The sequence below is a fragment of the Mytilus edulis genome, chromosome 5 (assembly GCF_963676685.1).
Source record: "Mytilus edulis chromosome 5, xbMytEdul2.2, whole genome shotgun sequence".
Taxonomy (NCBI): Eukaryota; Metazoa; Mollusca; class Bivalvia; order Mytilida; family Mytilidae; genus Mytilus; species Mytilus edulis.
In genome coordinates, this window is record NC_092348.1 from 49,660,608 (window position 1) to 49,675,464 (window position 14,857).

The 14,857-nt window shown below is 32.5% G+C and overlaps 1 protein-coding gene across 1 annotated transcript in view; it reads right to left on the reverse strand.

Annotated features, from left to right (window-relative positions):
* LOC139525442 (Fanconi anemia group A protein homolog) overlaps positions 1-14,857 on the reverse strand; it is a 73,580-nt gene that overhangs the window by 51,184 nt on the left and 7,539 nt on the right. Inside the window, exons 5-8 of the mRNA XM_071320774.1 lie at positions 13,581-13,673; positions 4,334-4,407; positions 2,229-2,317; positions 475-542 (exon numbers count right to left, since the gene is read on the reverse strand). Coding sequence (XP_071176875.1) covers positions 475-542; positions 2,229-2,317; positions 4,334-4,407; positions 13,581-13,673 — 324 coding nt within the window. The remainder of the gene's footprint in view (positions 1-474; positions 543-2,228; positions 2,318-4,333; positions 4,408-13,580; positions 13,674-14,857) is intronic.

Consider the following 14,857-nt stretch of genomic DNA (forward strand, 5'->3'; position numbering starts at 1 on the left):
AGATTTTCATCAATATCAACCAACTTTTTAAGTATCAAATGTAGGCAAGTTTTTTTTTCATACAATACGATAAATATCCATATAAAATGTCAACTTTTTGTTACAACTTACATCTTGATAAAATTTAAAGTTAAACAATAGTATAGAGTGTATATTACATTTTATGTAGTATCAAATCATTTTCAAATTCTTGAAATTTTGAAGATAAAAATGCTACAAAATGTTCAGTGCAGTATTTACTTCACTTTAATTCATTTAATTGAACAAAATGTAAAATGTCCAGAAAACATAAATCAGGCCAACGGTTTTCTCTTCAGCCTTAATCTAACGCTATGTTGTGATTTTGGAATATCATTTTGGTAAACTTGTATTGCTCTGTTCCCATCTCACAGAAGTTTACCAACTACTTTTTTTTTAAAGAACTCAATTGGATTTTTTTTTTTTTTTTAATTATTTTTAACAACTTGAAATTACCTTTTTCACAGAATGATCTGTTTCTGACTTTTCTGGAAAACAGTGGTTCACTAACAAACTTAAGACACCTGAAATAACACTAAAAGGTTCATCTTCGCATATGCTGTACAAATATTTCTATAACAATCCATACCTCTATTAAAGATATTTTTATGATTCACATATTTTTCATAATATTGAATAAACGAAGGAAAATTTGTGCATCATTGTGTCTTCAGAAAAGTCTGAAATCTTAAGAAACTACTTTAATTTAATTGTAAACCTTTTTTCAATGTTTTATATCCCTTATAACTATTATGGGTTACAATCCTTGAAAATATTTTATCATAAAGTTGCATCTTTTAGTTATCTACTCTTCTTTCAAACTAATATCTTAAATAAACAATAATTAAAATCAAACACTGCATGTGCAACGGTTTATTTCTTCCTCTTTGATATTTTATCCTGGGGATAATTTGTCACAGTAATTTTTTTCCAGACATGGTATTTCACAAGTAGATTGTTTCCAGAGGAGTGAAAATCTATCTGTGTTATGTGGATAGTATGTACCAGCATATATTTTCCGTTCCATATTTCACAGAACCTTGTGAAATAGAGTCCCATTTACTACTATGTAAATTACTCGAAATCAATATATACCTGACTATAATTATAAATGTTTCACAAAGGTAGAACAAATTTGCATAATTTATCAATCAAAGGGAGGTAATTATGAACAAATTATATTTTAAAGATATTTATATTATATTCCTGAATCTATTTCATAGTGAAATTTTTCCTTGAATCTTATTTTTTATATTCTTTTATATAAAAAGTTGACTTAAAACATGATTTAATAACACAGATAATATTTCACAGGTAAATACTATCCAGCTGTTGAAATTGCTTTTGTTCCAACATATTGTTATGCTATGATTTATCTTATTTCCATACATTTCATCAACTACATCTTTGTCCCCAGACAAAACTATTTGTATAGTTAAAAATATCATCATACTCAAATTCTTCAATTACTGTTTACAGTAGTAATGCAACTATATTTCTACCTTTACTTTTTAATTTATATTTGTACTGAGGTCTGAAAACAACTCGCTTGTATTTCACTTACCTTATTCTATATATATTAAATTAATCATATTATTTCACAATTATATTCTTTGAAATTACTTCCAGTTTTCTTTCATATGTTTCATGATAATTGCATTGTCTTTTTTAAAGAATGATATTTACTTGAATATTTCAGGATATTATTTTCAATGATAATCTGTGAAATTATTTCCCATTATAATACATTTTTTTAACAACTTAGATTTTATAATACACTTTTATTATTTCATAGTATTTGTAAAGATAATTTTTTTTTTAATAACTATTCAATAGTTTAACTACCCAGATAGAATTTCACAGCAAAGGAAAAGATATCCTATGAAAATATCTTCCTCTGGATAAAAAAAATAACTACTGTGACATTTTTTTCATTGGATAAAATTTCATCCGGATATAATTTTGCTTTACACATGCTTAGAAAGCATTTCTAATAGTTAAGGTCTTAATGTTTTTTGTGCTTAAATAACATAGTGGTACCAAGTCTACTTAAAAATACCACAACCCAAACAATAAACCAAATACTTGTCTTGCATCAAACTGAAAAGATGAACCTAAAGTGTATATGTTTACCTGATTGATGCAAGCTAGCTATAAAATATCAGAAAGAACAAATAGTCTAATAGTAAACAGTAAATGTTATACAATACCATTAAAATGTTTACTTTCTCTGTTAGTCTCTCCAGAGCTCAGAATTTCTTCAGCAAACACAGAAATAAATTTAGAATCTGTCTGTTTGCTGAAAAACAAACATCTAATTGAATAACTATGGTGGCCGATTAAGGCCATTTTGCTTTTTCTCCTTTCATATTCTATAGGGCGAAAAAGCGAAATCAAAAACACGAAAAAGCAGTCGAAAACGCGAAACCAATTTCCCGATTCAGGCTTATGTTTTCTACTTAGACTTTTTCAAGATTTCGTGTTTTCCATTAATAATGATTAATTTTCATTTATTTTAAAATGTCCAAACTATAACTTCCAGCAAATTGTATATTCAAAGGCATTTTATACATTGCATCTGTTTTTAAATTTGTTCAGTAATGTCAACAAAGAATGTAAAGAAATTGTCTAATTTATGAAAATTTTAAAATACATCACCGATATGAAATTTACATGACAATCATTTGAATGACTTATACTTTGTAGTCTTGTCTCCAATTATATTTAAAATGTTATAATGACATGTATATCGTAAAAATGCAAAATCACGTACAAAAAAAAACGCGAAGTCAAAAACGCGAAATTGGTTTCGCCTTTTCAACTTCACGTTTTTGCCATATAGAATATGAAAGACGAAAACTCAAAAAACGCGAAATGGCCTTAACGGGCCCCTATATAAAACTCTTAAATATGCCTCTTGATTCTAATACACACTTGAATACCTCATAAGAAAACAAGGTTTAACTGTCAGTTTTTTTATGTTTTTTTTAAATTCTGATTTTGTTTATCCTACAATTATTATTCTCTACGCTTAATGAGGTCTACAAAATAGACTAATTAAGGCAACAAATAAAACGTAGAAACTTGACAGAATCTCCAGAGTCCAAATAACAGTGAAAATATGTATTTGTAAAACAATAAAAAAAAAATACTTATACCATTAAAGCATGGGTCCCTTTTCAAAAGTCTCCCAACTATTTTTTTGAATTAGCAAGGTATTCACAGGCACATTAAAACAGGTTGAAGATTTCTTTAACATAGCAAACAAAATTGACCCTCTGCTTAAATTCACATTTGAGGTGTCTAGATCTAGTAGATACCGAAGTGTATAAAGGGGAAAGATTCCATAATAATAACATCCTTGATGTTAAATGACATATTAAAAAAACTGAAACGTATCAATATTTACCAATCACTACTGCACATCCGAAACACACATTCACAGGTATTACAGTGTATAAATCTATACTTCATATTAGAAATAATAGTGACATCATTGAATTAGATAGACATTTACATGTAACTAACTTACAAGATATGTTAGTTGAAAGAGGATACTGTAAAAATAAAACACAGAATGTTATTAGAAACGTTAAAAATACCACAAACAGAAAAACAACTTTATTGAAGGTCGATAGGAAAAAGAATGTTCCACTCACTCTCATTACTAAATATAATCCAATGGTAAAAAACCTTAATAAAGTTATAAGAAAACATTAAAGCAATCTGCAAAAAGACAAAAAAATGCAGTGAAATCTTCACCCAGGTGCCTATCATAACGTATAAACATAACAAAAATATCAAAGAATACCTTGCTAAATCAAGGAAATAGTTGGGAGACTTTTGAAAAGGGACCCATGCTTTAATAGTATAAGCAAAAAATCCTGAAACACTGTTAGTTATTATCTTAATTATAGGCAACAAACAAACTTTCATATAAATGAAATTAAATAAAATGGTGTAAAGTCTTGAGATTTATTAAGTATGTTGGTTGAAGGAACCACATTTAATTATAATTTTTTATTTTCTGCAGTTCTGATGTAGGGAGCGATGGTTATTTAAAAATAATGGTTAAGTCGGTTTATAAAATATCTTATAAACTATATGAGATATCTTATAAAGTTTATTAGATATCTTGAAGTTAGAATAAATAGTAAAACGGCTTGCCATATAGAATAGAAGAGTACTTTTCTAATGGTTTACTTTTACAAATTGTGACTTGGATGGAGAGTTGTCTCATTGGCACTCATACCACATCTTCTTATATCTATTTTTAATATGCTCATTAACATTACCTTTTCTGTGTTTTACTTACAATCTGAGATATGAAGCTACAGACATTATGTTTTCTTCATGTAATATATACATTATGGGAACTGGTAAACAGGTCTACAATAACAAGAAGAACAAGAATGTGTCCTCAGTACACGAATGCCCCACTCCCACTATCATTTTCCATGTTCAGTGGACCGTGAAATTGGGGTAAAAACTCTAATTTGGCATTAAAATTAGAAAGATCATATCATAGGGGACATGTGTACTAAGTTTGAAGTCGATTGGACTTAAACTTCATCAAAAACTACCTTGACCAAAAACTTTAACCTGAAGCGGGACAGACGGACGGACGAACGGACAGACGGACGGACGAACGAACGGACAGACGGACGGACGGACGCACAGACCAGAAAACATAATGCCCCTCTACTATCGTAGGTGGGGCATAAAAAAATCAGATCTACAAACTAGCTTCAATTGGTAGAGAATGAGAAAACAAACTACTGACACAAATATCTTTTCTTGTTTAAATACCCATCCCATACTGAACTTACTGAAGATTATGCTTTTATACTGATGTAAATTTATATAAGCCTAGTATCTTTGATGAGTTTTTAAACGAGAAATTTGGAATATTGGACATCAATTTCAACAAGCATTCTGAGAGTATTTATTGCCTACTGGTTAACAATAAGTGTACTGGAACAAAATGCCAGCTTGATCTATAACTTTTCATAGTGTAACTATTGTACAAATATCAAGTCAATATCTTGAAGCATGATGAAAACAAGAATGTGTCCTAAGTACACGGATGCCCCACTGGCACTATCAATTTCCATGTCCAATGGACCATAAAATTGGATAAAAAATCTAAATTTGCAATAAATTTAGAAAGATCATACGATAAGCAACAAGTGTACTAAGTTTCAAGTTGTTTGGTCTTCAACTTCATCAAAAACTTTAACCCGAAACTCTCACTTTCATTTTCTATGTTCAGTAGACCATGAAATTGGGGTCAAAAGTCTAATTGGCTTTAAAATTAGAAAGATCATATATCATAAGCAACAAGTGTAGTAAGTTTCAAGTTGATTGGACTTCAGCTTCATCAAAAACTAACTTGACCAAAAACTTTAACCTGAAACTGGCACTTTCATTTCTATGTTCAGTGGACCGTGAAATTGGGGTCAAAAGTCTAATTTGGCATTAAAATTAGAAAGATCATATTATAAGCAACAAGTGTACTAAGTTTCAAGTTGATTGGACTTCAGCTTTATCAAAAACTACCTTGACCAAAAACTTTAACCTGAAACTGGCACTTTCATTTCTATGTTCAGTGGACCGTGAAATTGGGGTCAAAAGTCTAATTTGGCTTTAAAATTAGAAAGAACATATCATAAGCAACAAGTGTACTAAGTTTCAAGTTGATTGGACTTCAGCTTCATCAAAAACTTTAACCCGAAACTCTCACTTTCATTTTCTATGTTCAGTAGACCATGAAATTGGGGTCAAAAGTCTAATTTGGCTTTTAAATTAGAAAGATCATATATCATAAGCAACAAGTGTAGTAAGTTTCAAGTTGATTGGACTTCAGCTTCATCAAAAACTACCTTGACCAAAAACTTTAACCTGAAACTCGCACTTTCATTTCTGTGTACAGTGGACCGTGAAATTGGGGTCAAAAGTCTAATTTGGCTTTAAAATTAGAAAGATCATATATCATAAGCAACAAGTGTAGTAAGTTTCAAGTTGATTGGACTTCAGCTTCATCAAAAACTACCTTGACCAAAAACTTTAACCTGAAACTGGCACTTTCATTTCTATGTTCAGTGGACCGTGAAATTGGGGTCAAAAGTCTAATTTGGCATTAAAATTAGAAAGATCATATTATAAGCAACAAGTGTACTAAGTTTCAAGTTGATTGGACTTCAGCTTTATCAAAAACTACCTTGACCAAAAACTTTAACCTGAAACTGGCACTTTCATTTCTATGTTCAGTGGACCGTGAAATTGGGGTCAAAAGTCTAATTTGGCTTTAAAATTAGAAAGAACATATCATAAGCAACAAGTGTAGTAAGTTTCAAGTTGATTGGACTTCAGCTTCATCAAAAACTACCTTGACCAAAAACTTTAACCTGAAACTCCTACTTTCATTTTCTATGTTCAGTGGACCGTGAAATTGGGGTCAAAAGTCTAATTTGGCTTTAAAATTAGAAAGAACATATCATAAGCAACAAGTACACTAAGTTTCAAGTTGATTGGACTTCAGCTTCATCAAATCTACCTTGACCAACAACTTTAACCTGAAACTGGCACTTTCATTTCTATGTTCAGTGGACTGTGAAATTGGGGTCAAAAGTCTAATTTGGCTTTAAAATTAGAAAGAACATATCATAAGCAACAAGTGTAGTAAGTTTCAAGTTGATTGGACTTCAGCTTCATCAAAAACTACCTTGACCAAAAACTTTAACCTGAAACTCCTACTTTCATTTTCTATGTTCAGTGGACCGTGAAATTGGGGTCAAAAGTCTAATTTGGCTTTAAAATTAGAAAGAACATATCATAAGCAACAAGTACACTAAGTTTCAAGTTGATTGGACTTCAGCTTCATCAAATCTACCTTGACCAACAACTTTAACCTGAAACTGGCACTTTCATTTCTATGTTCAGTGGACTGTGAAATTGGGGTCAAAAGTCTAATTTGGCTTTAAAATTAGAAAGAACATATCATAAGCAACAAGTGTACTAAGTTTCAAGTTGATTGGACTTCAGCTTCATCAAAAACTACCTTGACCAAAAACTTTAACCTGAAACTGGCACTTTCATTTCTATGTTCAGTGGACAGTGAAATTGGGGTCAAAAGTCTAATTTGGCTTTAAAATTAGAAAGAACATATCATAAGCAACAAGTGTACTAAGTTTCAAGTTGATTGGACTTCAGCTTCATCAACAAGAGTGCACACGCTGAAATGTCTCGCCTTCTATACTAATCATTGATATTATGTTGATAGTCCTAAGTATAAAGCTAAGCTTTAATACAACTGTCACATAAACTTAACATTAACCAAGATAACTAAACAAAGACAAATGAACCTTGAAAATGAGGTCAAGGTCAGATGAACCATGCCAGGCAGACATGTACAACTAACAATGCTTCTATACAACATATATAGTTGACCTATTACTTATAGTTTAAGAAAAATAGACCAAAACACAAAAACTTAACACTGTGCAATGAACCGTGAAAATGAGGTCACGGTCAAATAAAACCTGCGCGACTGACATAAAGATCATAAAATATTTCCATACACCAAATATAGATGACCTATGGTATATAGTATTAGATAAAAAGACCAAAACTCAATAACTTAACTTTGACCACTGAACCATGAAAATGAGGTCAAGGTCACATGACATCTGCCCGCTAGATAGGTACACCTTACAATCATTCCATACAACAAATATAGTAGACCTATTGCATATAGTATGAGAAAAACAGACCAAAACACAAAAATTTAACTATAACCACTGAACCATGAAAATGAGGTCAAGGTCAGATGACACCTGCCAGTTGGACATGTACACCTTACAGTCCTTCCATACACCAAATATACTAGCCCTATTGCTTGTAGTATCTGAGATATGGACTTGACCACCAAAACTTAACCTTGTTCACTGATCCATGAAATGAGGTCGAGGTCAAGTGAAAACTGTCTGACAGACATGAGGACCTTTCAAGGTACGCACATATCAAATATAGTTATCCTATTACTTATAATAAGAGAGAATTCAACATTACAAAAAATCTGAACTTTTTTTTCAAGTGGTCACTGAACCATGAAAATGAGGTCAAGGACATTGGACATGTGACTGACGGAAACTTCGTAACATGAGGCATCTATATACAAAGTATGAAGCATCCAGGTCTTCCACCTTCTAAAATATAAAGCTTTTAAGAAGTTAGCTAACACCGCCACCGCCGCCGCTGCCGCCGGATCACTATCCCTATGTCGAGCTTTCTTCAACAAAAGTTGCAGGCTCGACAAAAACTACCTTGACCAAAAACTTTAACCTGAAACTGGCACTTTCATTTCTGTGTACAGTGGACCGTGAAATTGGGGTCAAAAGTCTAATTTGGCTTTAAAATTAGAAAGAACATATCATAAGCAACTAGTGTAGTAAGTTTCAAGTTGATTGGACTTCAGCTTCATCAAAAACTACCTTGACCAAAAACTTTAACCTGAAACTCGCACTTTCATTTCTGTGTACAGTGGACCGTGAAATTGGGGTCAAAAGTCTAATTTGGCTTTAAAATTAGAAAGATCATATATCATAAGCAACAAGTGTAGTAAGTTTCAAGTTGATTGGACTTCAGCTTCATCAAAAACTACCTTGACCAAAAACTTTAACCTGAAACTGGCACTTTCATTTCTATGTTCAGTGGACCGTGAAATTGGGGTCAAAAGTCTAATTTGGCTTTAAAATTAGAAAGAACATATTATAAGCAACAAGTGTAGTAAGTTTCAAGTTGATTGGACTTCAGCTTTATCAAAAACTACCTTGACCAAAAACTTTAACCTGAAACTGGCACTTTCATTTCTATGTTCAGTGGACCGTGAAATTGGGGTCAAAAGTCTAATTTGGCTTTAAAATTAGAAAGAACATATCATAAGCAACAAGTGTACTAAGTTTCAAGTTGATTGGACTTCAGCTTCATCAAAAACTACCTTGACCAAAAACTTTAACCTGAAACTCCTACTTTCATTTTCTATGTTCAGTGGACCGTGAAATTGGGGTCAAAAGTCTAATTTGGCTTTAAAATTAGAAAGAACATATCATAAGCAACAAGTACACTAAGTTTCAAGTTGATTGGACTTCAGCTTCATCAAATCTACCTTGACCAACAACTTTAACCTGAAACTGGCACTTTCATTTCTATGTTCAGTGGACTGTGAAATTGGGGTCAAAAGTCTAATTTGGCTTTAAAATTAGAAAGAACATATCATAAGCAACAAGTGTACTACGTTTCAAGTTGATTGGACTTCAGCTTCATCAAAAACTACCTTGACCAAAAACTTTAACCTGAAACTGGCACTTTCATTTCTATGTTCAGTGGACCGTGAAATTGGGGTCAAAAGTCTAATTTGGCTTTAAAATTAGAAAGAACATATCATAAGCAACAAGTGTACTAAGTTTCAAGTTTATTGGACTTCAGCTTCATCAAAAACTACCTTGACCAAAAACTTTAACCTGAAACTGGCACTTTCATTTCTGTGTACAGTGGACCGTGAAATTAGGGTCAAAAGTCTAATTTGGCTTTAAAATTAGAAAGATCATATATCATAAGCAACAAATGTAGTAAGTTTCAAGTTGATTGGACTTCAGCTTCATCAAAAACTACCTTGACCAAAAACTTTAACCTGAAACTGGCACTTTCATTTCTATGTTCAGTGGACCGTGAAATTGGGGTCAAAAGTCTAATTTGGCTTTAAAATTAGAAAGAACATATCATAAGCAACAAGTGTACTAAGTTTCAAGTTGATTGGACTTCAGCTTCATTAAAAACTACCTTGACCAAAAACTTTAACCTGAAACTGGCACTTTCATTTCTATGTTCAGTGGACCGTGAAATTGGGGTCAAAAGTCTAATTTGGCTTTAAAATTAGAAAGAACATATCATAAGCAACCAGTGTACTAAGTTTCAAGTTGATTGGACTTCAGCTTCATCAAAAACTACCTTGACCAAAAACTTTAACCTGAAGCGGGACGAACGAACGAACGAACGAACGAACGAACGGACGAACGGAGGCACAGACCAGAAAACATAATGCCCCTCTACTATCGTAGGTGGGGCATAAAAAGCGTGGAAAGCTAATTATTTGATTGAAATTTATATGTCCAAGGACCATAATTCTGCATATTCATCAGACCAGAAAAAAATTTGTAAGGGTTCCACGGAACCCAGTGTCTCGCCTACTTTTGCTGTTAATCGCAGACTCAACAAAAATGAGGAAAAACATCAATAAAAATTTCCCTCTCGATACTGTCTTTTGATTGAAAGAAGCTTCCAAATTTGGTAAAAAATCCAGGATAGTTATAAACTTTAACTCGTACTGTATGTAATGTTAACTGGAAGAAAAACTAAGTCCATTTATAAGTAAAATACTGAAAAAGTGATTTTTCTTTTTACAAAATTTACTTCTGAATAATATCTTATGATCAGAAACAAGCTTTTGTCTAAGTTTGGTAGAAATCCAGGATAGTTTAAGAACATAAAAATTTTAAAAACTTAAACCACAAAGTGAATGTTTTGTTTCTGGCAAAAAAAAACTAAGTCCATTTATAAGTAAAATACGGAAAAGTGGAAATTTAATTTTACAAAATTTTCTTCTTGATACTATCTTATGATCATAAACAGGCTTCTGTCCAAGTTTGGTACAAATCAAGGATAGTTTATGAAAGTAATTAAAATTTTAAAAACTTTAACCCCAGAGTGAATGTCATGTTTCCTCGCAGAAAAACTAAGTCCATTTATATAAAGTAAAATACGGAAAAAATGGAATTTTATTTTTACAAAATTTACTTCTGGATACTTTCTTATGATCATAAACAAGCTTCTGTCCAAGTTTGGTAGAAATTCAGTATAGTTTAAGAAAGTTATTAAAATTTCAAAAACTTTAACCACAGAGTGAATATTTGTGGACGCCGCCGACAACGACGGAATGTAGGATCGCTTAGTCCCGCTTTTTCGACTAAAGTCGAAGGCCTGACAAAAATCATTCTAATCTGAAACTTGTCTTGATATAAGAATATACCAAATTATGAATAAATATCTTCAAGAATATAAAACTAGAGGCTCTAAAGAGCCTGTGTCGCTCACCTTGGTCTTGTGCATATTAAATAATGGACACGGATAAATTCATGACATAATTGTGTTTTGGTGATAGTGATGTGTTTGTAGATCTTACTTTACTGAACATTCTTGTTGCTACAAATATCTCTATAATGAACTTGGCCCAGTAATTACAGTGGAAAATATTTTCTACAAATTTACAAAAATTTATGAAAAATGTTAAAAATTAACTATAAAGGGCAATAACTCCTTAAGGGGTCAATTGACTATTTTGGTCATGTAAACTTATTTGTAGATCTTATTTTGCTGAACGTTATTGCTGTATACAGTTTATCTCTATCTATAATAATATTCAAGATAATAACCAAAAACAGCAAAATTTCCTTAAAATTACCAATTCAGGACAGTAACCTAAAAACGGGTTGTCCGATCCATGTGAAAACATCAGGGCAGATAGATCTTGACCTGATAAACAATTAAACCCTGTCAGATTTTCTCTTAATGCTTCGGTTTTTGAGTTATAAGCCAAAAACTGCATTTTACCCCCATGTTCTATTATTAGCCATGGCAGCCATTTTGGTTGATTGGCCAGGTCACGCCACACATTTTTTAAACAAATTACCCCAATGATGATTGTGGCAAAGCTTAGTTTAATTTGGCCCAGTAGTTTCAGAGAAGAAGATTTTTGTAAAAGATTACTAAGATTTACGAAAAAATGGTTAAAAATTGACTATAAAGGGCAATAACTCCTTCAGGGGTGAACTGACCATTTTGGTCATGCTGACTTATTTGTAAATCTTACTTTGCTGAACATTATTGCTGTTTACCGTTTATCTCTATCTATAATAATATTCAAGATAATAACCAAAAACAGCAAAATTTCCTTAAAATTACCAATTCAGGGGCAGTAACCCAACAACAGGTTGTCCGATTCATCTGAAATTTTCAGGACAGGTAGATCTTCACCTGATAAACACTTTTACCGCATGTCAGATTTGCTCTAAATGCTTTGGTTTTTGAGTTATAAGCCAAAAACTGCATTTTACCCCCATGTCCTATTTTTAGCCATGGCGGCCATCTTGGTTGGTTGGCCGGGTCACGCCACACATTTTTTAAACTAGATATCCCAAAGATGATTGTGGCCAAGATTGGATTAATTTGGCTCAGTAGTTTCAGAGGAGAAGATTTTTGTAAAAGATTACTAGGATTTACGAAAAATGGTTAAAAATTGACTATAAAGGTCAATAACTCCTAAAGGGGTCAACTGACCATTTTGGTCATGTTGACTTATTTGAAAATCTTACTTTGCTGAACATTATTGCTGCTTACAGTTTATCTCTATCTATAATAATATTCAAGATAATAGCCAAAAACAGCAAAAATTCCCTAAAATTACCAGTTCAGGGGCAGCAACCCAATAACGGGTTGTCGGATTCATCTAAAAATTTGAGGGCAGATAGATCTTGACCTGATTAACAATTTTACTCCATGTCAGATTTGCTCTAAATGCTTTGGTTTTTGAGTTATAAGCCAAAAACTGCATTTTACTCCTATGTTCTATTTTTAGCCATGGCGGCCATCTTGGTTGGTTGGCGGGGTCACGCCACACATTTTTTAAACTAGATACCCCAATGATGATTGTGGTCAAGTTTGGTTTAATTTGGCCCAGTAGTTTCAGAGGAGAAGATTTTTGTAAAAGTTAACGACGACGGACGACGACGGACGCCGGACGCCAAGTGATGGGAAAAGCTCACTTGGCCCTTCGGGCCAGGTGAGCTAAAAAAGTGTGGAAAACTAAATTGCTGGACTGACAGATGGACAGACAGACAGAGTGCAAACCTAAATTCCCATTCAACTTTTTCGGTGGGGACTATTAAACAACTGTATTAAGAGCACAAAATACTCCCTTAATGTGCATCTATAAATTATTTGTGACAGTCTTGATGGTAAAAGTCCAATAACTCTGAAATAACATATCTATTTTTTTTTAAATCAGTCCTGTCTGTTGTGATGATTTTTTGCTTTGTATTTATCTGGTGAGTTAAAGCCTGTTGGCAATCATACAACATCTCCTAATTATTATGTGTTATGAAAACAATTATGAAAAGTTTCAGGAGAATCAAGCCAAGCAAATTAAGTTAAGGTACAACATGTGAAAAATTTACTTAAATCTAACAATTCAAGTCCTGTAACTTTGGAACAGAAAATAAGAAAATCTTTAAAATTCATAATGAAGCTTCCTTTTAACAACACAACAATAACATGAAGTTTTGAGGAAACAATCAAGGTATGATATAGAAAGTGTCCAATCTGTGAAAAATTGCCTAAATTCAAACAATAAAAGTACCCAAATAGATTGAAAATGTCAAAGAATATCCTGTTTGTTAATTTGTTACAACTTCTGTTTTTTTTATAAACAATAATAATGTTGCGTTTACCTCATTACATAATATATTCAGGAATCTTGGTCTGTTAAAATATTGTCCTTTCATCAGTTCTTTAACCACACTGGTATACATTTCTATAGACTCCTACAACAAGAGCATGTTTCTGGTAGATATACATTTCTGTAGACTCCTACAACAAGAGCATGTTTCTGGTAGATATACATTTCTGTAGACTCCTACAACAAGAGCATGTTTCTGGTAGATATACATTTCTGTAGACTCCTACAACAAGAGCATGTTTCTGGTAGATATACATTTCTGTAGACTCCTACAACAAGAGCATGTTTCTGGTAGATATACATTTCTGTAGACTCCTACAAGAGCATGTTCCTGGTAGATATACATTTCTGTAGACTCCTACAAGAGCATGTTTCTGGTAGATATACATTTCTGTAGACTCCTACAACAAGAGCATGTTTCTGGTAGATATACATTTCTGTAGACTCCTACAAGAACATGTTTCTGGTAGATATACATTTCTGTAGACTCCTACAACAAGAGCATGTTTCTGGTAGATATACATTTCTGTAGACTCCTACAACAAGAGCATGTTTCTGGTAGATATACATTTCTGTAGACTCCTACAACAAGAGCATGTTCCTGGTAGATATACATTTCTGTAGACTCCTACAAGAGCATGTTTCTGGTAGATATACATTTCTGTAGACTCCTACAACAAGAGCATGTTTCTGGTAGATATACATTTCTGTAGACTCCTACAACAAGAGCATGTTCCTGGTAGATATACATTTCTGTAGACTCCTACAAGAGCATGTTTCTGGTAGATATACATTTCTGTAGACTCCTACAACAAGAGCATGTTTCTGGTAGATATACATTTCTGTAGACTCCTACAACAAGAGCATGTTTCTGGTAGATATACATTTCTGTAGACTCCTACAACAAGAGCATGTTTCTGGTAGATATACATTTCTGTAGACTCCTACAACAAGAGCATGTTTCTGGTAGATATACATTTCTGTAGACTCCTACAACAAGAGCATGTTTCTGGTAGATATACATTTCTGTAGACTCCTACAACAAGAGCATGTTTCTGGTAGATATACATTTTGTATCCTTTATTTTTTTAGGCCAATTTTCTCGATTTTTAAGTTATTTTCCCCATTTAATAAGTACAAGAATTATACAAGAATCATGCAAATAAAAGAAATTGTGACTTATTAGCTCATCATCAGTATACCAACACAAAAAAAAAGAGATATAAGACTATTTCAAGAGTAAACAATAATGTGTCCATAGTACACAGA